The 24,948-nt window shown below is 38.3% G+C and overlaps 2 protein-coding genes across 3 annotated transcripts in view; one reads left to right on the top strand and one right to left on the bottom strand.

Moving 5' to 3' along the window:
• Positions 1 to 187: 187 nt before the first annotated feature.
• glb1l2 (galactosidase beta 1 like 2) lies at positions 188 to 5,515 on the bottom strand. Its single transcript, XM_024276462.2, has 12 exons — positions 4,730 to 5,515; positions 4,425 to 4,607; positions 4,014 to 4,082; positions 3,820 to 3,915; positions 3,576 to 3,684; positions 3,414 to 3,506; positions 3,264 to 3,345; positions 3,116 to 3,180; positions 2,846 to 2,930; positions 677 to 814; positions 504 to 584; positions 188 to 400 (listed from the first exon to the last, which is right to left on the bottom strand). Exons 2-12 carry the CDS (start codon positions 4,583 to 4,585, stop codon positions 198 to 200), a joined length of 1,182 nt encoding a protein of 393 aa, XP_024132230.2. The 5' UTR covers positions 4,586 to 4,607; positions 4,730 to 5,515; the 3' UTR covers positions 188 to 197.
• Positions 5,516 to 7,381: 1,866 nt separating this feature from the next.
• The window catches only part of LOC112149139 (beta-galactosidase-1-like protein 2), a 31,301-nt gene continuing 13,734 nt past the window's right edge, over positions 7,382 to 24,948 (top strand). Inside the window, exons 1-11 of one of the 2 annotated variants that reach the window (XM_024276630.2) lie at positions 7,382 to 7,966; positions 8,542 to 8,727; positions 10,145 to 10,213; positions 10,484 to 10,579; positions 11,155 to 11,263; positions 14,269 to 14,361; positions 14,502 to 14,583; positions 15,023 to 15,087; positions 15,724 to 15,808; positions 19,285 to 19,428; positions 20,845 to 20,925. In XM_024276630.2, the coding sequence (XP_024132398.1) occupies positions 7,866 to 7,966; positions 8,542 to 8,727; positions 10,145 to 10,213; positions 10,484 to 10,579; positions 11,155 to 11,263; positions 14,269 to 14,361; positions 14,502 to 14,583; positions 15,023 to 15,087; positions 15,724 to 15,808; positions 19,285 to 19,428; positions 20,845 to 20,925 (1,111 nt within the window). In that variant the 5' untranslated portion in view covers positions 7,382 to 7,865. Of the gene's footprint in view, positions 7,967 to 8,036; positions 8,450 to 8,541; positions 8,728 to 10,144; positions 10,214 to 10,483; positions 10,580 to 11,154; positions 11,264 to 14,268; positions 14,362 to 14,501; positions 14,584 to 15,022; positions 15,088 to 15,723; positions 15,809 to 19,284; positions 19,429 to 20,844; positions 20,926 to 24,948 lie in introns of those variants that run through there. The other variant, XM_024276632.2, reaches the window with a different exon arrangement.

The following is a 24,948-nucleotide window of genomic DNA, read 5'->3' as shown; positions in this document are numbered from 1 at the left end:
AAACACAAGAGTTTCACCACCTAAAGGAATAAAACATGCATTGGAAACACTAACAAACCCAGATATTGTGAATTTCATCTCAAAATATAGAGATTTAAATCAGCTTGTGCCTCTTGTGTTGACCATTTGCACTTGCTTCCATGGGTGCTGAAAACACGCCGCTCTGCCTTAGATCTTGTATCAGAAGGGGCATACTTTCATTGTTTGTGTCGGCTTTGGCTGCAGCTTTTTCTGTTTTCTAAATTTGACGTGTATCTGTCATACTGGACCAGTGTTTTCCATCTGTGGCTTGCCTTGTCTGTGAAGTGCAAGCTGTCCCACAGGGGTAGGTGCTGCTGCATTACAACAGGTTCATATGCTCTTCTCTCTTGAGGGGAGGGCACTTGAGGGAGAGGTTCAGCTGGAACACGAGTCAACAAAAACATTCTGTTTAGGCTACTGGCATACTACACTGGTGATAGAAAACATACATCAGTGTGTGCATCAACAATTGGAAGCCTTACAGTGATACTGGCTGAATAAATTCCTCAATAGCTGGTATTTTATGGTGCAGTCTCCAGCTTCAGAAAGGGGAGCGTCGTAATCTGCCAGAAGAGCACAGAGGTTTTTTTTTCGTGGAAACCACAATTTAAATTCTTCCTTTTGCATAAAAAACTCCTTCTTTTTTTTCTCCCACCATAACTTGTAACTTGAGGTTTGTAGGTTCCAAAATCAATCGCTCCATTCATGAACCCAAAGTTTGTTCCACCATGGAACATGTACAGGTTAATGGAAACGCCTCTGGACAAAAGCTCGGACACCACGGCTAGCATGTCTGTTTGGGGAGCAACAAACAAGACTGATCAGTGGCAGAGCAAGAACAGATGACTTTAGAAGGCTGGCATATGAGAACAATAGAGTGAAAGGCATTTACAAATGAGGTATTATTGAGTTAAAAAAAACAAAACAAGTTTGGCTAAGACCAGGGTGCTGACGGCCTAGATTGGCTGCTCTGTACAAAACACGGAGGGGGACCTAGCGGCAGACAAGATGGCGCCCAGACAGTGTTAGCCAGAAATGGAAATTCCACAAGTTCTTAGAATTGTCTCATAAATTGTACAAGTTTTCAACTTTTATTAAATCTTTTAAGTTTAAATAAATAGGTTTAGGTTTAGGTTTAGGGTTGGTTTAGTTTAGTTTCGCTTAACTTAATTTAGCTTAAAGGGTAACCAAACCCTAAATCTACTTTTTTGGGTTGTTGACCTCTTTAAATGGGGCTTTAAGTGCTGTCTGTTAGTTGTTGCCAAATTTTTGACAAATTAAAAAAAACTTGTTTAATTAATGAAAATATATTTTTTTTAAAAACGCCTGCGTGCTGCCTCCTACAGGTTGAAACAAAGTATTGCAGTTGAACTTTGTGATTGGTCAACGGGTGTAAGTCCCAGAAATGTGACGTCACCATGCTCTGCAGCTCCAGTATAAAAGCCCCGCCCATCTTTGATTCTGTAACGGTAGGGCGTTAGCTTTAGCATGGCTCTAGGTGTATTGCCTTCAGTTGTCAACAATCTCCTGGCTTACACAACTTTCCAGTGGATTTGGAAGTTAGGTAACAGAGGTTGAGTGCAATTGGCATTATATCCAGCAAACTCCATCCTGGTGATGGATTTGCAATGAATATTTCACTCGAGATTGTTTATTTAATACGGTTCTTGGGAGTCGTTTGGTTTTTGGTCTCGTGGGGGTGAATATATCGCTCTTGTTGTGCGCTGGGTTTTGAGCTCAGTCCGGCTCCACCAGCCTCACCTCTTTTTTGAAATTTTTTAAATCTGGACTTAGAATGGAGTCAGCCTTCAACTGCCCTGTTTAATTACCCTTTAGTTTTGCTTTGCTTAGTTTAGTGTGTAATTGTTGTATTCCTTTTAGAACTGATACAAACAAAATAGTTCAGATGAGTAAAACTTTTAACCTTTTTATTCCAGTTTTAGTTTCTCCAGTGTTTACAGCATTTCCCACTTATTCGCGGGGTTTAGGGACCAGAGATGTCTACAAAAACCCCGAATTCACAAATACAGAGGACCTCCCATGGCCAGAGAATGTCTGATCAGAAGATCATGCTTTGTTACATATTTATTAAAGAACATTGGAGTATTGATCAAAATGAAGTGTTTTTTTTCTTTTTATTTAGAACAAAATACTGTACAGCAGCAACCGCGTACTTTATGATGCAAATGAGGAGTGTCACAGTGTCTCTGTGTGCCGTAAAACCAGGAAACCGCAAAGTGACAGGCGACTTCCGAATGAAACACTTTCTGATGAAGACGAAGCCGACGAGTATTTGTTGCCAAAGCAGTTGGAACCCACACTCCTGCCTAAAGGCCTAATGTGGTTGCAACAAGTGGCATACCGGATATTAAGCTGCTATTCTCTGCAGATCAGCTTATTCACGTTGATCCTGTCAGGAGTTACAATATCCTCAAAGAAATGATAGGTTTTGATAGAGACATCTCTGATGTTATAAGTTTAGGAGCTTAAAAGCTGTCTTTGCACCGTTTTGTTGTCTGCATCCAGGTCTTCTACTAGGGGAAAGCAAATATTTGGAGGGGAATCATGATAATTACAGTAATGCTGACTCAAAAAGTGGTAGGGGAGGGGCAATTTTGCAGCGGGAGCAGCTGCCCCGCCCTTGACCCCCCGTAGCTCCGCCCCTGAGACCATTTAGCAACAGATCCCGGGAATCATTCTGTTTGGTATCCATTTGAGAATGAACAGGCTCAGTTTGCATGAAAGCATGAAAATAAGGGAAAATTGAATAGAGGGAGAGAAGATAATTGCTAATATCTGGAAGAATATTGATGGTAATTGATACCTTCTGCGTGGAATACATGATGATTTTCTCCCCAGACGTCAAACCACCCAGACCAGTACTCCATCACCATGAGAGGTTTCTGGGGCTTCATGATATACATGTACAGCAAAATAAAACTAAAGATTAAAGATTGTAGTCTCGGGGAGGAGGCAAAAGCAGGTCGCAAATATTTTAATAAATTGCTGCACAAAGACAAACAAGCTGCCTTATCCAACGTGATTTAAAACAAACAAAAAAAGCTAAAGTGAGACTTAAACTCCAATAACTTACCTGCATGTCAGCCAAGTGTTGGATAGCTCCAAATGATAACCGCTGAAAATTGATTGTTTTCAGAGCTGAAACAACCAAAAATATAAGAATCTTAAAAAAATTAGTAGAAAACTTAAATGTTAGATTTTGTCTTTGGTGTCTTGCTTACCTCCCGTCACCCCTCCGTATTTTAGGCCTTCCCAGTTGTCTGAAGTCATCAGAAGTTCATTGACTCCTCTGGACTGAAGACACTAACAATAAAAAAGTTCACACTAAATAAACTGCAATCAAATGTATTCTGAAAATCTGATGGACTCACAGTCCTAATAAAAAGCATGTATTCCTCCTCTTTAGCGTAGGATCCATACTCATTTTCCACTTGCACAGCAATGATGGGGCCTCCTTCTTCAAACTAAGAAACACAAGATGAAATGTTCAGCAAGTTTTTCCAAAGGAAAAACCAAAGAGGATCTGGATTTACCATCAGAGGTTTGACGATAGGGATGAGCTTGTCAAAGAACAAGTTGACAGCATTGACAAAGCCAGGATACAGTGTTCTCAACTGCATGTCTTTGTCCTGTAGTAACCAGCTGGAAAAGGTGAAAGAGTGTCAAGGATAATCAGCTATTCTATTACTTTCAATATTGGCCTTCACGGAAGCCGGGGTGGAAACAGTGCATGCACAAAAAGAACAAAACAACAGCAGCAGAAATGAGACATTTCACCTTGGTAAGCCTCCCAAGTCCCATTCAGCACAGATGTAAGGCCCAGGGCGCAAGATGACCCACAGTCCCATTTCTGCTGCTAAATGGATGTAAGACCTAAACCAGACACAGAAAAATGACTCACATCTATATGTTTGTGAGTCAAATCTTTGGTTTGTTTCTTTAAATTTGATCAAACAGAAAGCGTGCCTTACTTTAGGTCAAGCTGATCCTGAAAATTAAAGGTTCCTCTCTCAGGTTCGTGCAGGTTCCACGGCACATATCTGTGAGGAGATTCTGTCAGTCTGAAGTTTAAACATCTCAAATAGCTCATGTGTTGCTGGTCTAGAGCAAATTTTCCCTACAAGTCCCATTCCCATCATAATTTGATCAAAGTGTTCCCAGTGGTCTTTTAAATATGATTGTGCCTTATTTTTTACGTGTGCCGTTTTCTAGGACATAGTTTCTGTGGAGTGGCAAGAGTACTTTAGAAATTCACCTCTGAGTTGTGGGCGGGATTGTTGGTGCAAAGCTTATGTCCCCCTCCACGGGGTTTTGGTTCTATATCTCCGAAAAAAAAAACAAAAAAAAAAACAAACAAGTACACAGGTGTTGGAACAACTTACGTTGTGAGAGTGTTGAGGCCACAGGCCTTCATCTTCAGCAGACGGTCCCTCCAGTAGGGTCTCGGGACTCGGAAATAGTGCACAGAACCTCCCAGGATCTGAAAAGGTTCTCCTTCCAATGTGAACTGACTGGAGTCGGCTCTCAAACCTGGACGGCTCATCGTCAAAGCTTTAAAATACAATCTGGAGGGTGGAAAGAGAGTATAAAAACATATTTATGGCTGTTTGTCTTAACACGGATGCAAACATTATACAAATACAAAACACGAAGACCAGAAAAAAGATTGAAAATTGGAAAACCTTACCAACTTATGACAGGAATATTCCAAATATAAGAACCCAACTAGCATCAAAAATGCTGTGATTGCCGTGCCTCAGTGCCAAGCTTACCAGAGAGCCTTCCAGAGACAGATGGTGCTGGGAGGCCTCAAACAACACAGATAAGGGAAACCATTGTTGTTTCAGAACAACAGTAGTAATGCACGCTCTCTTTCTTTGTCTCTTTGTCTCAGTCTTTTTCCATCCCTTTTTCACTCTCTTGGTTGGACCAATATTACACTGTGCACAACAACAACAAAAAACACAAGAGATAAGACAGTACTCAAATGATTATGTGGATTTGAATAAAACCATAAAAGATAATATTTTGTTCTTATTTTTAGTTGGTTCAGTGTCTTGTTGCTTCGGATTAGCCATTATAGAACCCGTGCTGATGCACTAAGTGTTTGGTTTGCCGTTTTCTCGGTTTTGGACAAGAAGATCCATCAGGGTGATGAAAATATTGACAGATTGGTCTCACATTTAATCAAACTTCAGGGAGGAAATATACACCCCACAAAGCCAGGACCTACAGACTCAAAGACAGTTATCACCTATGTAGCATCAGGCTCCTAGCTGAAGCCCGCCAAACACCACAACATTTGCATACAGTCACATACACATATTTATTCTGCTTTTGTATTGCTTTTATTTTTGACTTAATCCTATGATTCCTAAAGCATTGTGGCATGATGACAATAAAACTGCCACAAACGAGCAGATTGCTGGTTTATTAGTTCAGACAGGAACTAAGCACAACTAAAAGTCCACAATGCTAAATCAGGGTCAGACAGGCAGAGGTCAATCATGAGGATGAGATCATCCAAGAAGAGACTAGAGTTGTCAGAGTCCAGGCAAGGGTCAGGGCAGGCAGCAGGCAATCAGAGAGAGAGCAGGTCAGTTCTTAAGTGTCCTGTGGGTGATTGGCAAATGAGAGACAGCTGAGCAGCATCCAGGAACTGTGCGCTGGGGTTTCTGGGAGATGTAGTGAGCAGTACTCTGGAGATGGTTCCCACCGGTGACCAGAGGGGGAGACAGAGTTCTAACTCCTGACAAACACATTCTATTCTATTCTATTCTATTCTTAGGTTGTGTTAAAATTTGGAAACTTCAAATTCTGCATTCAAAACTTTCATGTTCATGTGTAGCTATGGAAGTTTTTAATAATTGTTTTCAGGCTCTACATACAAAATGTGTGGCCATTGAACATGCGTTGAAGGTTAAACCAGATCAAACTTTGATCAATCAGGGGCTCAGATTCTATAGTGCCATATGGATGGTGTCCTTTCATCCACAGAGGTACCAATTGTTTGAAAAGTGTGGTTTGTGCCCGGCCAGAAATATATGACATCAAGTCTTTCATATATCGGAATAAAACTTTTAAAGGAAAAGCCTGGAACAAGATTCACACAGTTTACAAGTACTGTAGGAGGCGGACATGTGCTAGTAAACTGTAGAAAAAAAAAAAGAAGTCCCTCCTTGCTTTTCCACTGTGAACACAATGAGCTACAAATGAATTCAAGAGCGCTTATCACGTGTTGGTGTGTCTGTAGCGTAAGAGTTCAAAGAAAAAGCAACTAAGAAATTTGAATTCAACAAATTTTAAAGGAAAAAAAAAACAACAAAACTTTAGTCTTATCTCCCAGTAAATAAAGCAGCCTTTGCTATCTTTAACACAGGACAAAGTTCATAAGGCAGTAAAATGAGCAGCTATGAAAGATAACCTTTACTTATGAAAGGTTTAAAAGACTAGGGACCATAACCACATGTATTTTGCATTGTCCCGAAAAAACGTATATATTTTAATAAAAAAAAAAATCCACAATCCATTTTAAAATTTTGACTCTATTTTTTATAGCCAAGCATTTGGTCATACGTGAAATTTTATTTTACATTCAAATTTTTATTGTGTTTTTACCTTTTAATTTTCTTTTTGTTCACTTATTTAATAACCCAGAACACTTTCGCTATAAAAAGTTACACCGTCACTTTTGCCGCGTAATTTTTACCTGATATAATATACCCAATAAAAAAAGTCTTTCTCATAAAAAATAAATCAATATATGACAACACAGGATACATTAGAGTAGTTATTTATTTTTTTATTTTTAACTGTGATTTATGTAACGAAATGGAAAATAGAAACATAGGAAGATCATAAAAACCAGCTTGAAAATTACAGAAAAATTAGAAATTTGGAATGAACCCCCCCCGTCATATGTGGTCTTTAAGCAGTTTAAATTATGTTAAGCTTTTAATGTGTGGCGCTTTGTTCAGTTTTAATTGTGTTTAAACACTTTATAAATTAGGTTGATGATGTTTGTGAGTATTAGTAATAGCTATGGTGGCCCTTAAGTCCAAATAATATCAAGTAATCACTTGACGCAAAAGCATTTTAAAAATCATGACAATTAATATAAATAAATACATAAATAAATAGAATAAAATAAAGCAACCAAATAAAAAAAATGCATTACATTTTAGGAAAAAAAAAACAACTTTCCAAAACCAAAGTTTAAAAAACAAAGCACAAAGTTGTTTTTCTTTTTTCTTTTTGTGCTAATTTTGTTTTTACAAACACACACACACACACACATATATATATATATTACTTTTTGATTTCTGATTTTTTTTTCTTTTTTAGTGACTTGTTGATTTGATTTGTTCTTCAGAGCCACCATATTAAATAGTTTTGAAAAAGTCAAATATTTTGAAATGATTTATTTATTTGCTTGTTTCCTTTTAGTGTAAGTCGTGTAATTTTCTGACGGTCCCTTAGACTTGCCGCTTGTTGCTTTGAATCATCGCATTGATAACCTTAGAAAATAAAAGCCTTAAAACCAGAACAGCTGATAGGATGAAGCGAAAGCTTTTTTTTTTTTCTATCAGCTTGTTTGTTGATTCGACGGGTTGGTCCCGGAAGAAGCAGTTCTGTCCTGCTGGTATTAATTCATTTGCATTACATGTTAAACTCGTTTTTTTTTTTTTTTTTTTTCTTTTTGCGTAACAGCATGAAGTTGTGTGACAGGATCGCCTGCTCCTGCTCCTGTCACTTCCCAAACAAACGCTCAGGAAATAAAAGCATGAAGAAGCTGTAAGGAGGGACTGACGGCGGCGGTTCCGATGGAAAACTCTGCGTTTTGTGTCCGACTGTCCCTGAAGCAGCGATACTTTTCCCTGCTTTGCATCGCCGTCCTGGTAATGTTCGTCTATCGTCTGAGAAGGTAAGCCAGCCGAGCGCTCAAAGTCCCCGCTGGACGTTTGTGCGCGTAAAACTAAAACCACGAATGGAGCTCCGCCCATTTACGCGTGAAATATCAGCCGCCACTTAATGGTTTCTGAGCGATTTCTCGGCGAAAAAAAACCCCATGACAGTCCGTGAACCTTCACCCGGCCTTCACGGTGACTTAAAGCTCCTCGTGAGAGCGGGCACCCTCACGCGCCGCCGTCCCAGACAGATCAAGTTACCGCTGTCACTCTGCGGACGGGCAGTTTGCGCAAGAAAACACTCAGACTGATTGATGGTCAAATCCAGGAGAAGGGAGAGCAAATCACCTGGAAATCTTTTTTTTTTTTTAATCTGTAATCAAAATGTGGGCGTGGCTTTCCTTCAATGATTAATACAAATGCAGTGATAACCCAAGACTAACCTCTAGTTGTGCAAAAGAGCTTTCCCTGCAGGTGCACTCTGATATAATGGAAAACCAGTATGTTATTTAGTAGATTTTGTTTTATTTGCATTCATTTAAAGTTGAATATTCTTTATTTTTTAATGCATATTGTTTTATTTCCTTATCAGGAACCAGCCTGAAGTAAAAATGCATCGAGTCATTGAAGGACTGAAGGCCGACTCGTCTCATTTCACCTTGGAGAAGAAACCCTTCCTCATCCTCGGAGGCTCCATCCACTACTTCCGCGTCCCCAAAGCCTACTGGGAGGACCGCCTGCTGAAGCTGAAGGCCTGTGGCCTCAACACTCTCACCACGTAGGTCCTCTGAGGCGGTTCGGCTGTGGGCTGTGGGAGTTATCAAGTATCCGGGCTGATTACGGCACACGTAGATATTCATTCACACCTTCACAGGCTGTGCTGGGACTTCTATAAATAAGCAAAGTGTACCTGTAAAATGAAACCTACAGGTTTACTGAATGAAATATCATGAACTTATAACCATTTTCACCTATGGTAACATTTAAGCTTTTTGTTAGCAAAACAAAACTGATATCACAGATATTCTGTGCACCTTAAGCAAGGAAAGTATTGAAATGTTTCTTCTCATTTATGCTGGGGGTGCAGTGAAAAGCCCGACGAGCAAAAGTTGTAAAGCAATAAAAACCATCAATATTGTCTGCTAATGATTCACAGGCCAGCCTTTGATAGGACACCTCACTCTCCCCATTGTTGTAACGTTTTCCTTGGTTAATAAAGATTGATAACGATACACGTGTATCCCCTTTAATAGGTGACTTAAGCCTTGATTCCACTGAGCAGTCCGGTAGAGTACGGCCCGGTCTGATCTGGTATTATGAGCGTTTCCATTGTAAAATTGACCCATTGAACAGTTCCAACTCGTACCTCTTGAGGACCCCCATCTGTTGTAAAAAAATAGAACGGGACGGTTGAGTCGCTATTGACACTCGCTGATTGGCAGAAAGGGATGACTACATTAGAAAACATCAATATAGCGCTTTTTCCTCTTCATGGTGGTATTCTTCTTAATCTTCTTTCAAACATTACATTCCTGTTATACATGATTAGGACTTCAATGACATTTCCAATGCATCCACTCACAGACAAATAGATCCACGTACATCTTTGTTTTCCTTGTCTGAGCTGGAATCTGGATCAAAACTGCACATATGGAAATCTCAGAAATTGCTCGTAGTTTTTTTATTTTTTGCACCGGTACTGTTAGGTTGGGGTTGTGAGGGGCTGTAAGCTTGCAGAAGAATGACAGAGGATTTTACATTTTGGCCAGAAACTTCATAATACTAATTAAAAGACCACTAGGAACACTTTTAAAATGGATCAAAAGATGACTTTAAAGAATATAGAAGCCATCCCAGCATGCAGACCAGATATTTGATCTAAACGTAGCAACAAAAGTATGAAAAGGGGATTACTTGTATCAGCAAACCTAAGGACGTGGTCTTTTTGCTAGGTTAAAGTGTGTCCTGAGTGCATTTTCTCCTCCTTCTCAGTCCATTACACTGGTTTGGATCTTCCCCAGAAATGAACTGTGTTACTAAATTCACATCATATTTTCATATTTTACTTTCTTATTAGAAATATGGGGAGTGTTTTTATTTCTTTTCATTTAATGCAATAAAAACTCTAAAAAATGGCAAGCAAAGAAAAATGCTGACTCGACAGAAAATAAGTTGCAGCTTTCTTGTGTTTCCAGTTATGTGCCGTGGAACCTGCACGAGCCGGAGCGAGGGGTGTTTGACTTCGAAGAGGAGCTCGACTTGGAGTAAGGACAGAAAGATGAGAAGCTTCACTGGAGTGCAGAGTTTGTCCTGAGGGGGGCACTGTTGTGCCACTAATGTGGTTTTGAGGGAGTAAACCTACTGACAAGATCTACCTTCATTTTTAGGAGGATTTGAAATGGTGTAAAAAAGCTTTTGAGATATATTGTTCAGTTAAAGATGAGTTTTGTCGTTGCATTATGGTAACCTATATAAAGCAACTGCTGTTAAGAAGGAGACCTTAGATTTTTTTATTTTTATTTTTTTCCCTCTAGAGCTTACCTTCGCCTTGCCGCCAGTTTGGGTATTTGGGTGATTCTACGTCCAGGACCGTACATCTGTGGTGAATGGGATTTAGGTGGACTCCCCAGGTAACAAAAAAAAAAAACAAAAGCAAATAATAAAATGATATAAAAGCAATATATTTTAGAGTTGCAGCAATATTTCCTATTACATGATGCCTCAATATAAAACACATTTTGAAGTAATCCCTCTAGTTAGATTGAGGATAAATTTTTCAGACGAATAATCTGTTTTTTTAAAAAAAAAATGTATTAATAGTTAAATCCAAGTAAAATTAGTTCTTAAAACCTCCATCATTGCCGTTAACGTCTTCACTTATTCTGACACAAGTGGTTAAAGCCTCGCAGTGACAGCAGTAATTGAGGCTGACAAGCTGTCTGGCGTTAAGGAAGAATTCATTTACTTTTGTAATTGATAATAAATCTAATCTGTTTAAAGAGGAAAAGACTCCGCACAGGTACTTTTGGATTTGTCCTACCCTCATGGGTGCACGCTCAGGGTGTGTTTGTTTGATAATTATCCAAATGAAGTGTTTATACAGAGGAGTGAAACGTGACTTCAGGGCTAAAACTGAAATCATGCTGGGAGCGATGCTTTTTTAACTGAAGAGATACTGCACAAACCTGTTTTTCTGTTTTTTCAGTTGGCTTCTGCGAGACCAGAACATGAGGCTGAGAACGACCTACCCAGGATTCACAGAGGCGGTCAACTCCTACTTTGATCACCTCATTAAGAAAGTGGTTCCATACCAGGTACACTTCATGCTAGCAAAATCACAAAGAAGTCCCACTCTGATCATCTTTTGATCTAAACGTGTTCCTAGTGGTCTTTTAATTATGATTGTGACATTTTTAGGCAAAATCTGTCACTGGATTTTTTTTGTGTGAGTTTCATCCAATACTTACGGTAGCAGGACTGAGAACGCTGGAAAATCTCCACCAGACTCCACGGAGCTTCTTGATGTGACCACGGAAATGTGAACGGCGGCTCATTTGACCGCAGTTATAATGTAAATCAATGAAAGTTCGGTCCATGAAGCTCTTCACTTCCTTATCCAAGCTGACAGCAGTGACGATTTACGCTAGCGAGACACAGAGCTATCATAGGGGCGGGGCTGTTCAGCTCCAAAAGCCACGCCCCCTCAGAGGAGATTTTGGAAACAGAGGCTTCAGATCAACATGAAAAATGGCTTTTTAAGACATTCAGGTTGTGGAATTATGGTTAAAAACTTCATAATTATAATTAAAACTACTGGGAACATTTTTTTATTAAAAAAATTGTGATAGGGGGACTTTAAAGACCCTCACAACCCCAAGCTAACATTAGCATAGCGGAAAAACAGTGAGCAGTATCGGAGCTATGCAAGTTTTGAGCCAAATGAATGATCAGACGAGGAAAATGAAGATGTTAATGGATGTATTTGTCTGTAAGTAGAGGATTTAGAATTGAAGCAGAGGCTGGAGACTTTAACCCACCCATGGCAGTTGTTGCGTCACAAACCCCAAGTTTTTGCAAACTGCAGGTTTTTCTTCTGTTGCTGATCCATCACAATATGAATAAAGAAATCCTCACAATTGCCATTTTAATCTGAAATTCTTTCTATATATGTCCTCCAGCATGAGAAGAAAATGCCACAAGAGCACGTTAAAAACACCAAAAACACTTTTTTCATTGGAGTCTGTCTTCAAAATAAAGTTGTTTTTTTTATTTGGGGGGACTTCTGGTTTTGATTGATGACTTCCAGTTCTGAACATTAATGTCTGCAAATACTCTCTTTTTTCAAACGTAATTTTTTTTTTTGTTTATTCCTTACAACAATTTGAATATGTACTCAGAACTGCAATTTTGCAGTAAGCTTTATTTTCTTTATGTACATGAACATGTTAAAAACACCAAAAACGCTTTTTTCATTGGTCTTCCTTCTACCTTACTTTTTAAAATGTCTTTCCAGGTGAATATTCCTGATTTTTCCATGTGTTGTGGTTACGGAGAAAACTCTTTTGGCTGTGCAGTATTTAGAACTGGCTGTAAAACTGTTTTTCACCAACATTAGCGGTAATGCCGTGTGGCAGCTGTCTGCCTCAAGGTAAAAAGAGCTTGTTATGCTCTGTCAGAGTCTGAGCTAGTATGAAATAAAAACAGAAATTAACTCTGTTCAACTTATAATTTTAGTCTGTCTGCACTGATTTGTTTACTGTCACTTTCTGGAAATTCGGCAGTATCTCATAATATCAAATTATCCACTAAATAATTATCGGTATAAGAACATCCTCTGGTGGTCATTTGAATATTTGTACTGGATTCTCGTTTTATTTTGGGAAAGTGTTGGTCCAGAGACGGCTGGATGGTACAGCTCACAAACTGCAGGAAATTCTTGCACTTACTTCCTTGATTCTGGCTTAAAAGAAAATTCCTGCTACAAAGATCAGGATTTGTCAGCTTGTGGTGGGATTTCTCTGTATCTGTCATACTGTCAGATAAAATGCTTTACCCTTTGATTTGAATCTTTTTTTTTTTTTTTTCCATGTGCTTTTGAAACTCCTTCAAAGCTTCGGCTATTTTTTTTTTTTTTTAAACTTCTGTCCTCAGGAGCGGTGCTCTTTCTGAGCAGGTAATCCCTCTTGATCTCCAATCAGACACTTGCTTGCTCTGTAAAATGAATTGCTCCTGGCTAATGAACTTTATCAGTACTGGTTTGACCTTCATCTTTCACACCATCAATCCCAATTTTAACTTCCCACTCTTATCAAAGTCAGCCAATTTACTTGGCCAACAGAAAACACAAGTGGATTCCCAACTACCTTTGCGGTTTGAGATTGCTAAATAAAATAAACCACACGTTAGAAGATTCAGTTTAAGCCTGTTAAGTAAAAAAACTAACAGATATACAAACAAATACCTTAATTTTGGCTCTAACCATGCACAATTAACTATCAGTAAAGGAAAGGTGGGTAAAAAACAAGTCCACGTGATGCATCCTGGTCAAACTCAATCACACAGGGGGCCAAAATCCAAAACTCACCCTAGGTGGCGGGCCGAACAGGATAAACCTTTATTGAACACTCTAAAGCAAAATTTTAAAAACTTTAAAACCTGTTAACATAATTAATGACTATGAATGCTGTAAGCAGAATTTGGCGCCTGAAGATGCTAAAATTGATAGCTGAAAACGCTGAAGCTGATAGCTAGCTAAAATATTAGCTAAATGCCAAATTAGTCTAAAAAAACACTGAGGTTAGCCAAAACAGCTAGCATGTAGCTGAAAAAATAGCTAAACTTCAAAATAGCCTAAAAAATCTCAAAAAGGCCTAAATTAGCCAAAACTAGCCAAAACAGCTAGCGTGTATATATTAGCGTAACTCCAGAACAGCCTAAAAAAACGTAAAAAGAAAAGCCTAAATTAGCTAAAATAGATAGCGTGTAGCTGAAATTTTAGCTAAATTACATTAACTTCTAGGAAATTTCTAGGGCACTTGATAGTGAGTAGGGAAGGGATCATTAAAAAAATATATATGAATCCTTATGCCTTTTATTATTACATGGCACAATGTATTGTCTGTTATATTGTGTACACCTGTTTTCATTGTCTCTATTTAAATGCTTATTTTTTTATTCCTGATCTGTGTATATTGTTAATGTATTTTTATCTAAATATAAGATTATTTTTAAGATTTAATCTTGCAAGGAAGGTATTGACGGTACAGAGTGTCTAACTCACTATCTTGTGTCCTCGTTTCATTGGTTAATTGATGAGCAGTACTCCCATGGAGGCCCAATCATTGCAGTTCAAGTGGAGAATGAATATGGTTCCTATGCCACGGATGAAGAGTACATGCCTTTCATCAAGGAGGTAAGAAATCCTGTTTTTAAAAACCCATTAATGCTGCTTTCAGGATTTACAAAAAATAAGAAAGGCCACATTATGAATGTGTTTTTTTTTTTTTTTTTTTTTTTTTTAGTCGTCTCTTTTATCCTCCTCTTCCTCTCCAGGCGTTATTGTCCAGGGGCATCACAGAGCTGCTGCTGACCTCCGATAACAAGGATGGGCTAAAGCTTGGGGGAGTGAAAGGAGGTTTGTCAAATGAGCTTTTTTATTTTATATTTTTTTGGAAATTGCCAAGAGGTCTGGGACAAGGACGGATCTGCATTCACGCATCTGCAGTTCAAGATCGTTTTGTTTGCTGTGAATTCTGTGAAGCTGCAGAAAATTGGTCTTTCTGTATTTTAGATGAGGAGATGAGACAGAAATTTGACTAACAATTTCAAAACAGACGCATTGGTCGTTATCGTTAAGGCTTTAAAAAAATAATTGATTTAATACCATTTAGATTGAAGATATTCTACTGCAACAGTGTCAGCCTTGGTTATGTTGCACAGACTCTGAAAACATTTTTTGCTGTTTTTTTTGAATGACTAAAATGTATTCAGAGAGACTTATCTTTGTGATGTAAAGGACGACTGAAATGTTTAGTGAAAAAATTATTTTCCTATTTTTTTTTTCTTATTGGAAGCTCTGGAAACAATCAATTTTCAGAGACTGGATCCAGAGGAAGTCAAGTATCTTGAACAAATTCAAGTGAGTTTTTTGAATTGCACGTTTTAATACACACTTCAGTAAATCTGCTTTTTCTTTCCCCTCTTCTATCTTTACTCATTTTAAAGTCAATATTGTCCACCAAATGTTACCCTTTTTTCTTTTTTATATTGCAAAATTTCACGACATTTGCATTGATATAGACCTAACCCATGAGCTATTTTACTTCATTTCATTTCAATTTTCTATGGCTATGATCCCATGAGACTGGATCATCTAGAAAATAAAAATTGGCTGGTTAAGTTTGCCACAAAATAGACCTATGATTTTTTTTCTTGATGGAAAAAGCTGGGAATCTTAAAGGTATAGTCACCAGTTTACCAACTAATTGCCAAAACCTCCACAAATTTGATTTTTATTTATTTTATTTTCCATTATTCTGTTTGTTTATATATTAAGTCTATGTGTTTGCCCCAAGATCCACCATTCTGCTTGTTTTTTTTAGTTATCCATATACTCACATCAGGAATTTTTATTTAATCAAAACGTGTCGTTACCTAACACTGTCATTTCATGTGTATCTTTAGACTCAGAAAGAGAGAGAAAAGGCCTTTTGTTGTGTTGCTGACAGTTTATTTCAAGCACCCATTGGACTTTTGGCATTTCTTTTCCCACCAGCCTCAGAAACCAAAGATGGTGATGGAGTATTGGTCTGGCTGGTTTGATTTATGGGGTGGTCTGCATCATGTGTTTTCTGCTGAGGGTAAGACTCACTGTATGTCTTTATGAGAGTAATGCTATGTTCACATCGATCTGGTGACGTACTTTTAACCCATGGTGTTGACTTAGGACAGGGGTCGGCCACCTTCAACACTTAAAGAGCCATTCAGGTCAATTTCTAACCAACAACAACCCAGTAGGAGCCATGAAGTCTGACTTACCCTTTCGAAGCATAATACACTGATTTGTATTACTTACTATTATGGTTATTTATTTATTGTCATAAATAAAAAAAAAACATAAAAAGAAAATAGCCTTTTTTATATAAATATTAAGTAGTTTATAACTTGACAGAGGGTTCACATGACTTCCTTTCAAAATAAAACACCTTGTCCCATACAGGATAATGTCAATGCAGAAAATGTGATAGAGAGTATAATGTCAGCAGTGATATTTAAAAGGACAATTATAAAAAGTTAATTATACTGTTTTTGATGCATCTCACCCAGAAATTCGTAAATGTAACTAGCTAAAATTGAATCAGAGCTAATTATAAATGACCCTTTCCAGACTTTCAGGACCATTTGGTCGACTTAAAAAGCTTAATTTATTTTCAAAAATGATCTGATGATCTTTAATTCTGGCTGTGCCCACTGACTTACCAATTGATTTCCTGTGGTACATGACACTCTAAAATGTGTCCAAATGTTTGAGTAGAACTTTGGTAAACTTAGAAAACAGACGCACCGCTTGATGGATTATTACATATTATACTTCAATTGTTTAATAAAGCTCGACTTATCTGACTGAAAATTATGTTACTGATTTAAATTTACAAACATTTTATTTTCTTGAACCAGAGAGGTAAAAGAGCCCCACGTGGCTCCAGAGCTGCAGGTTGCAGAGCCCTGACATAGGATGAGCAGGAAGAGACAACTTCTACTTTTTCTTTTTCTACTGTGTAGTAGCACAGTGGTCCCCAACCCCTGGGCCGCAGACCCGCACTGGTCCGTAGCTCTCTTGGTACCGGACCGCTGACAGAAATAAATAAACGAGCTAACTTAGATTATTTCAGTTTTGCTTATTTTCTGATCCTGAATGAAGTTTTATTTTTAAAGACTTCTGGATTCTGTTCACAACATTTGTCTGGATCACGTGACCTAAAGCAGCCAACTAACATAGATTGCTAAGCTAGTATCTCAGAGCTAAATATAAAAACCAAACATTAAAACGTTTTTAGAAAGTTTCTTTTGGTAGAAAAGAGCCAATGAGGAAACCAAATAAGATTCTTTGACTTCAAAGAACAATAAAGCTGCTGTTTATAGACAAAAGCAGCCGTCTTCCTCAATACGGATTTATTGAGACAGTTGTTCTCAAGTAGCAGCGACAGACTCTCCACTGTTTCACACAAGCAGATAATAAAGTTGGTAGACACAGTGGAGTCACATTTATATTATATTTAGGAAACACCAGTTTTATGATGGTTGTAACACTTTATTTTCTTTATTTATCCATCACACCTTAAAAGTCAGACGTAGCTAAAGCTAGCGTTTGGATGTTAGCCTTCACTTTGACATTGAAGGAAAATCTTAATCATAAAGCTTAAACCAACCGCAAACATTTTAAGGAGAATGAAGATTCAATCAAATAAAGTAAATAAACAAAATAAACTTGTAATAGTGATATTTGAGAATTTTCCGACAGAAAGGCTGAATATAGGTAGACATCCGTTCAGAAACTTCAGTGCCGAAAATGTTTGTCTGTGTTGAAAAAATACCCAATGAATGAGGAATTATCATAGACTGTATATAAGAATAACAGTCAATGGGAGTTATGTTAAGACAAAATTTGATTAAATTTACATTCTATGCGGGAAAAAAGCATGTAATGTTTCTTTTATGGATTTTTCTTCCAATCAGAAAAGATTTCTACAAGTCAATCACTTTTTATTGGATCTTCATCATCTGCATAAAAAATATCTTCTGATATTTTGACTGTTTTGAAACAAAATTTCTTGTAGCAACATTTTATCCTGAAAGTAGATTTTAAAAAATCAGAAGCTTAAAAATGCTTTCTTTGGCCCTCTTCAGACTGGTCCATGAAAATATTGTCTAATTTAAACCGGTCCGTGTCCTGAAAACAGTTGGGGACCGCTGTACTAGCGCATCTCCGCCCCCTACAGTTGGCTTGGTGCTAAACAGCAAAGTGGTGAAAATTTGGTTGATTTTGTTTATGATTTCGACTGGGTACAAACTGATAAAATACATTGTTTGTTCATGATCAATTTCGACCGATTGGCACTTCTGTGTTTTGAAGAGGACACTACCAAATCTGAGTCCCTGATTGGTCAAAGTATAAGTGGTTTACCTTTCAATGGCTGCACATCTTAGAGCCCAAAAAACCATTTGTAGAAACTTGCGTAGCGACGCTTGATCGTAAGAGTTTTGAACGTGGAAGCCTGATTTGCACATTTACATCGACTTTTCATTGGAGGTGGTCACTTGAATGTGCTTGCAAGATTTGGGAATTTCGCATCGGTCTTACATGGTTCTAGGCTGCCCAAAATCACCACAATATATTTTTTTAATTATCCGATAAATCACTCTCACAAACAATTCCTTTATCTTTCTGACTCCACTCTCAACCACAGTCAGAGCTGAGAGTGATTGCCGCATTTATTTAGACACAACAACATAAAAAAAACTCATCACACCTGACAAACACGAAATTTCAAAGTAAAAGATGCATAAAATAAAAAACTTTAATTGGGATCACATTCTAATAGAACATGACGTATAGCTTAAGACAAGGTTTTAGCCAGTGTAGGGTAGAACAATACATTTAACTCGCATACCAAAGAAAAACAATGAAAAGACAATGACGATGTGGGGCCCTAATAAGTAGAAAACATCAGATTATTCTTTCTGGATATGTGGTTTTAGTAATTATGCTGCTTTTTTGTTTTGTTTTGATGGCTGGTTCAACTTACATTTGCTGGAATCTGTTCTCAATTGATCCTCCTGGTAAAATAAAGGTTAAATAGATAAACTGCAAAAACGTTTTTTTTGAGTTTTGAGTTACGGATGTGGAACGTTTTTAACATGAACAAGGCTTCAACATCACTATGTTTTAAAAGGTTCAACAACAACTGTTATTTGACACAGTGAACAAGAAGCATCATTACAGAGTATTAGTGTACAGTATTTATTAAGCTCATTTGGCACAAACCATTGTGCTCATAAGTGGTAGGAAGAGGAGCGTGAGTATAAATAAACCCAATGCTTCTCAAGCTTTTTTCTTTTATTCATTCATTTCATTCCCACTCATCTGTGCCACTGAAAGTCCATAACCATTTTCCCCAAAACTGCTACTACTTGCCTTAGAATAACAAATATTTATGCAAATATTTAAATAGAAATGTCTTGTTTTGACATTTTTGCTTGTGTTTTGTTATTCATTTGAAAACAAATGTAAAAAAAAAACTGTTTTCCTTTTTTTTCTTTTTGACTTTCTTTACAGACATGTTGACTGTTGTCACAGAAATTCTGAAGCTGGACATGTCCATCAATCTTTACATGTTCCACGGAGGGACCAATTTTGGTTTCATGAGTGGTGCATTTGCAGTGGGAAGGCCGTCACCAGCACCTATGGTAACAAGCTATGGTATGCTTTACAGTGCTTGTTTTGACATGCATTGACACAGAAATACACCACACTAAACACAAATGTTGTGCATCACAACTATAACTGACAAAACAAACATAGTACGAGTTATTTAAAAGGATATTTACGTACACCACATGTATCAAAGTCAAAGCCCGGGGGGCGGGATCCAGCCCGCCAGGTAATGATATCCGGGCCTCCAGATTATTTTATTTTATTGTTTTTAATGGCTTGATGTTTTGATGAAATATATTTTTACGGAGGGTAAAATATTGAAAGTTATTTAAGACTTCAATTGATTTATTCTGGAATAATATCCCTGCCTGTTTTTATTCATAGTTATGTTAAAAAGTTACATTTTTAAAGTTTTAAAAATGTAGTTTTAGTGTTGTCAATAAATGTTTATCTTGTTTGTCCCTCAACCTATGTGTGTTTCGGATTTGGCCCCCTGTGCGATTGAGTTTGACACCCCTGCCATATACTATTATATCTGCAAATGTATGTATCCTGACTTTAGCGTGGAGGTGATTTTAACCCCTCCAGATATACCTGTAATCAGGTTACAGCTTGAAACTCGTGGGGGGCAAAGGACTTGGTTGTTCTGTGCTTTGAAGAAATGCTCTTTAAACTGGACCAAAGTATCAAACTTGAAGTTTGATGTATAAATACTATGTTTAAACATTTTTAAAAACAAAAAAAAAGAGGTTGGAATTTGGCATATTCAAGAGAGAGAGAGATTGAGAGAGAGATGGGAAATATGAGTTATTTATGTGAGGTGTTTTCCCTACTTGAAAATAAGGCATCTCGATTCCCGAGGTTCCGCCTCTTTCTCCTTGTCAGTGCCGTCCATTTTATAACATCATCCTTGGCAACGTGTCTGCGTTTGCCCAAACAACATCCAAACTTTTGCAAAGATGGATGTTCATATAGTCCATTTAAATTGGAAGTGTTGTCCCCATCACTGCTAGCTCTGCAGAAAAACTGTGTGTTAGGAGCGCAAACTCTTCCTGGAAGGGGCTGTTCTCACTTTGTGACATCACAATGTGAGGACCCATTTATTTTTGTAGGTTGGGAGGGGCTGGTGGTTTTTAGAGTGATGCTCAGAATTGCATGAATGGATCAAAATACCACCTTGGGAGTAGTTTATAGAGAGGAATGAACATAATACACTCAAAAGCTCAAAAAAGTTGATTTTTACATGATAGAGGCCCTTTAAACGTTTTTTATTATTTTGAAAGAACTGTATTTTGCCTTTTTTGGTGTTCACTGTCAAGACAGCCCAGAATGTGTTTCGGCCCATTGCTGTCTGAAGATATTTGATAGAGGAGTGCAGAGAAAGCATCTGCCACGCTCTGAGGCAACCCCGCCGCTCCCCGGCTCCGAAGCCTGCTGTTCTGATAGTGCATTATCTTTCAGATTACGACGCTCCATTATCCGAGGCGGGGGATTACACCACCAAGTATCATCTTCTGAGGAATTTATTCAGCCACCACCATGGTGAGTGTGGCTGCACCTTTTCCTCATTCTCTTTCAGGTCGATGTATTCTCCGTGTAGAACTTTGTCTCTGTTGGCTAAAGAAGGAGAACTTTGTACAGGATTACAAGCACACATTTTATTTTATATGTCATGTTGTGTTTGGAACTTTACTCTTTTGTAAAATGAGAATAATTCATAGTTTTTGTGTGAAGAACTAACTTTTTTGGAAGCGAATACAGCACCAAAATTAGCTTCATGTCGTGTTGGTAGAGCACAACTTTAAAGCCTTCCTGAGCTCGCTTCTCTCATAGGTTTTGTAGTCTGCTGAACAATGAGCAGTGGCCTGAATATGAGACGGAGTCTGAGAATGTTTTGTCTTCTAGACTGTAAACAATAATGCGTGACCTAGTTTCTTAATTAGATGTGCATGATGTTTCGGCATGTTAAGTCATGTACATCATGTCAGTTCCAGCTCGCCTCGTGGTGTTTTTTATTTTTTCACAGCCTTATTTCAGACTGATTTGCATTAAACGTAACACCAAGACCAAGATACCAACTGTGAAAGTCATTTTTTATAGTAAAAATGTGTCGAAATACATCTCAAAATGTTGAAGAACCAGCACAGATATAATGCACTTAACAATTACTGTCTAAGCCAGGGATCTGCAACTTCAACCCCTATGATATGTACACACATGTATAATTCAACATATTCTCACTCTTAACTCCTCACATTTTGATGTTTGGAACCATCCTCGTTAAAAATTGACATTTTGGGTCTCCCCAACTCGTTGTTTTTTTAAAGTGCTGGTTGTTCCCATTAAATCAGGGGTCCCCAACCTCATGGGCCAGGAACTGGAACTGGTCCAGTACCGGGACGTGAAGAGCACCACTACCCTAACCCAGTACTGCTTCGCTTCCGGTTTTGCGTCTGTGCTTGCCCCTGGTACTGCGTCTGGGTACCAGTAATGGATATAGGTACCATTACTGGACGTGTCCTGAGGACCAGTCTGCCCGTGTCCCAAGGGTTGTGGACCCTTGATTCTACAAACAGCCAGCACAGCAAAAAAACAGTCGGGGGCACCCAAAACGTCAAAAAGTGACGCGGAGGTGGCCTTAGCCAAACGTCAATATTTGACTAGTTGAAAGTGAGAATGCGCACGTTAATTTTACTGTTGTTGCTGCATCTCAGCCAGAAATTTGTAAACTTGTCTAACTAAAATTAAATTAGAGGTCATTTAGGGACCTCTACCATTTTTTAAGACTATAAGGCATGCTTCATATTTTAGATTTTAGATTCTATTTTGTTTGTTTCAATTAGAATTAGCCCCTTATGATTGGTTGTGCCTTGAGTACAAACTGGTTATCCTTACTGACCTTGGAAGAATTTTTTGTGGTAAACGGTGCTCAAAGTTCTGTCAAAATGTTTTAGTTCTGCTCTGGTTAAGAACAAACCGTAGGATAAATTGTTGGAGGATTTTGGGCACTGTAGTCAGGAGTCCGGTGGAGTGATACATCTTCAACTGTTTGTTGAGTAAAGTTGATCTGTTTTCCTTTGCTTGATGTGCATCATAGTCTAAAAATATGTCACTTTTAAAAATGGAAAAACGTTAAATTTTTCTTTGAGCCACAATGTGTTTTAGCTTTTTATCTATAGGTTTGGGACACCTCCATCCCAGGCCCAGATCAAGAAGAGAATTACACATTTTTAATTTTACATGCAACAATAAGTGTGGGTTGCAACATAGAATACTGACAGTTTTGCAGTTTATTTCCTCTTTACTGCAAAAGGGCATCCACATCAATGCACCTCAGAAGAGCCAGAGATTCTTTAACTCCTCCGTGTGGGGGAGGAACTCACAAGTCCTTTTCCATAACCTTCATCAAAGCCCCCACACAGTTGAGATTTTGCTTGTACCACAATTTTTGATATTTTATTTTAATACATGAAAAATAAAACAATCTGGTTTATTTTGGACTGTTTTTACAGTTCCATCCCCTCAGGTGTATCAGATTTCAGAGCTGCTGTAAACAAAAATGAGTTTTCCCATCGTTTGTGCCATTGGCTCTGACTTTCCTTAAGTTGGAAACATGTTTTTTTAGGCTTGTATGTGCACCTTTGTAAACGGAATCTGTTTTGTTGCCCCCAAAGTCTTAACTATAGCATCTTTATTGAAAAAAATCTATATTTTTTTCAGTCAGCTCAAGCAGCTACAATAGTTTATCTGATTTATTCATGCATGTGATTCTACAGAACATTTGATCCAGTTTTGCTTTTATTCTTCGTTCCTCATGGCTCCTTTTTATGGGAAAAAAAGGTTCATATATGTTCTTTACATGTTCTATCTAATTAGTTGAAGCATTTGCTTTTCCCTTTCAAGATCTATTAAAAAAGTGTTTATTGACGAACTGGAAAACGATCTACTTTAATACCATTTCTATTGACAGAAAAATGTGGTAGAACATATGACCTTATTTTCTTCCTTATAATTTTCAGCTACTTAGAGATTAGAAAACAAAGAACTGTTGTAACTCTGTTAATCGGTGAACTTGTAGACAGTTCTTGCCCTTTTAAGCTTATAAGTACATGCACAGGATGTTTTTTTTTTTTTTTTTTTCTTAACTGCTCATTAAGATGTCATTTAAATGCTGGAAAAGAAGAATCTCTGACTCCTCATGTCAAGATTTCTTCTGCAATGCTTTGAGTTAAATGAACACAGACAGATCATGGAGTTTATTCCGATTTAGTAAATAACCTGTTTTTTAATTTAAATAATTATATTGATTGAATAAATGTGAAGGGTGCAACAGCAAAAGCTGTAATTTATTCTTGTCCTTCCTTTTTTTTTTTTCCTCCAGCCACACCTCTACCTAAACTACCCGTAGCCTCAGAGAGGAGCTCGCACCGCCCAATAATCGTCCGGCAGCACATGTCCCTGTGGAGCATTCTGGACCTCATTGAGCAGGTGAGGGACTGAGCTGCTTTCAACCTGGCCCAGTTCTAGTTCTGTAACGTTTTACCCCATAAGAACAGAGCTTTCTGTTGATCAAAGTAAAACTAAAAATGTGCTGGAGACCTCAGTGAATCTGGGAATAAGGAGAACCCACATCCCCACGGCGAAGGATGTCTGTTACCGGTTAATACTCATCAAAAAAAATTCTGATCATGCTTTGTAAAACATTTATTAAAGAACACTGAAGTATTGCTCAACATAAAGTTTTTTTTTTTAAATTCAGAAGAAACGACTGTACGGCAGCCACAGAAACAGTGTACTTTATGACGCAGTTGAGGAGTGTCACTCCTCTGTGCCTTAAAATCTTCCTAAGTCAAATAATAAACACCTGCTCTAGATGATAATTATCCTCCCCGTTTATCTTCTTCTGCATATCAGGATTTTTTTTTAGCCTCTTCAGATTCAGCTGATGCCATTTCTCCATGCAGGGGCATGGAGAGAGGAGGGGGTGCTCCTCTCGCGGAGGGGGAGTGGAGATGCGCGCTCCTCCTCCGCGCTAGGAAGGGAGTTTCGCTGCTCTCCGCTCTGCAGAGATACACCTCAGCAGTGCAGCACCTCCGTCGGATGCAAACATTTCATACAAACATTTTGAGTTCAGAGTTTTTGTGCTGAACTGAAGAGTAAAAAAAAAAAACAGCGAATAATATAAACTAGGGCTGTCAGATTTGTCGCGTTAAAAACGCATTAATCTGACGTGTCTTTGACGCCAACAATTTTTTTGACGCATTAATCGCGGACTTTCTCATACGTGCCTTTCCATACCGCGCGCGCGGGCGTCCCGCCCTTTAACTCACCGGCTGCTCTCACTAGATAACGGGCGGGTCTCCAACCTCCGAGCTGCTAGCTAAAACCGGCCGGCGCTAGGACCTGGAGAGCTCCTGCACTCTAACGCGGCTCCGGTTCGCGTGGTCCAGTACTACGTCTGGTGGTACCGGCTCGCTTCCGGTGCCGCGTCCCGAGAGCTGCGCACCCCCGACGTTCCGAACAGCAAGCGCACCGGGGGACGTTTTAAATGTTCTGGAGGTTTAA

This window comes from Oryzias melastigma, linkage group LG13 (assembly GCF_002922805.2).
Source record: "Oryzias melastigma strain HK-1 linkage group LG13, ASM292280v2, whole genome shotgun sequence".
Taxonomy (NCBI): Eukaryota; Metazoa; Chordata; class Actinopteri; order Beloniformes; family Adrianichthyidae; genus Oryzias; species Oryzias melastigma.
The sequence above is the reverse complement of the archived record's forward strand: the minus strand, read 5'-3'. Positions and strand labels throughout refer to the sequence as shown.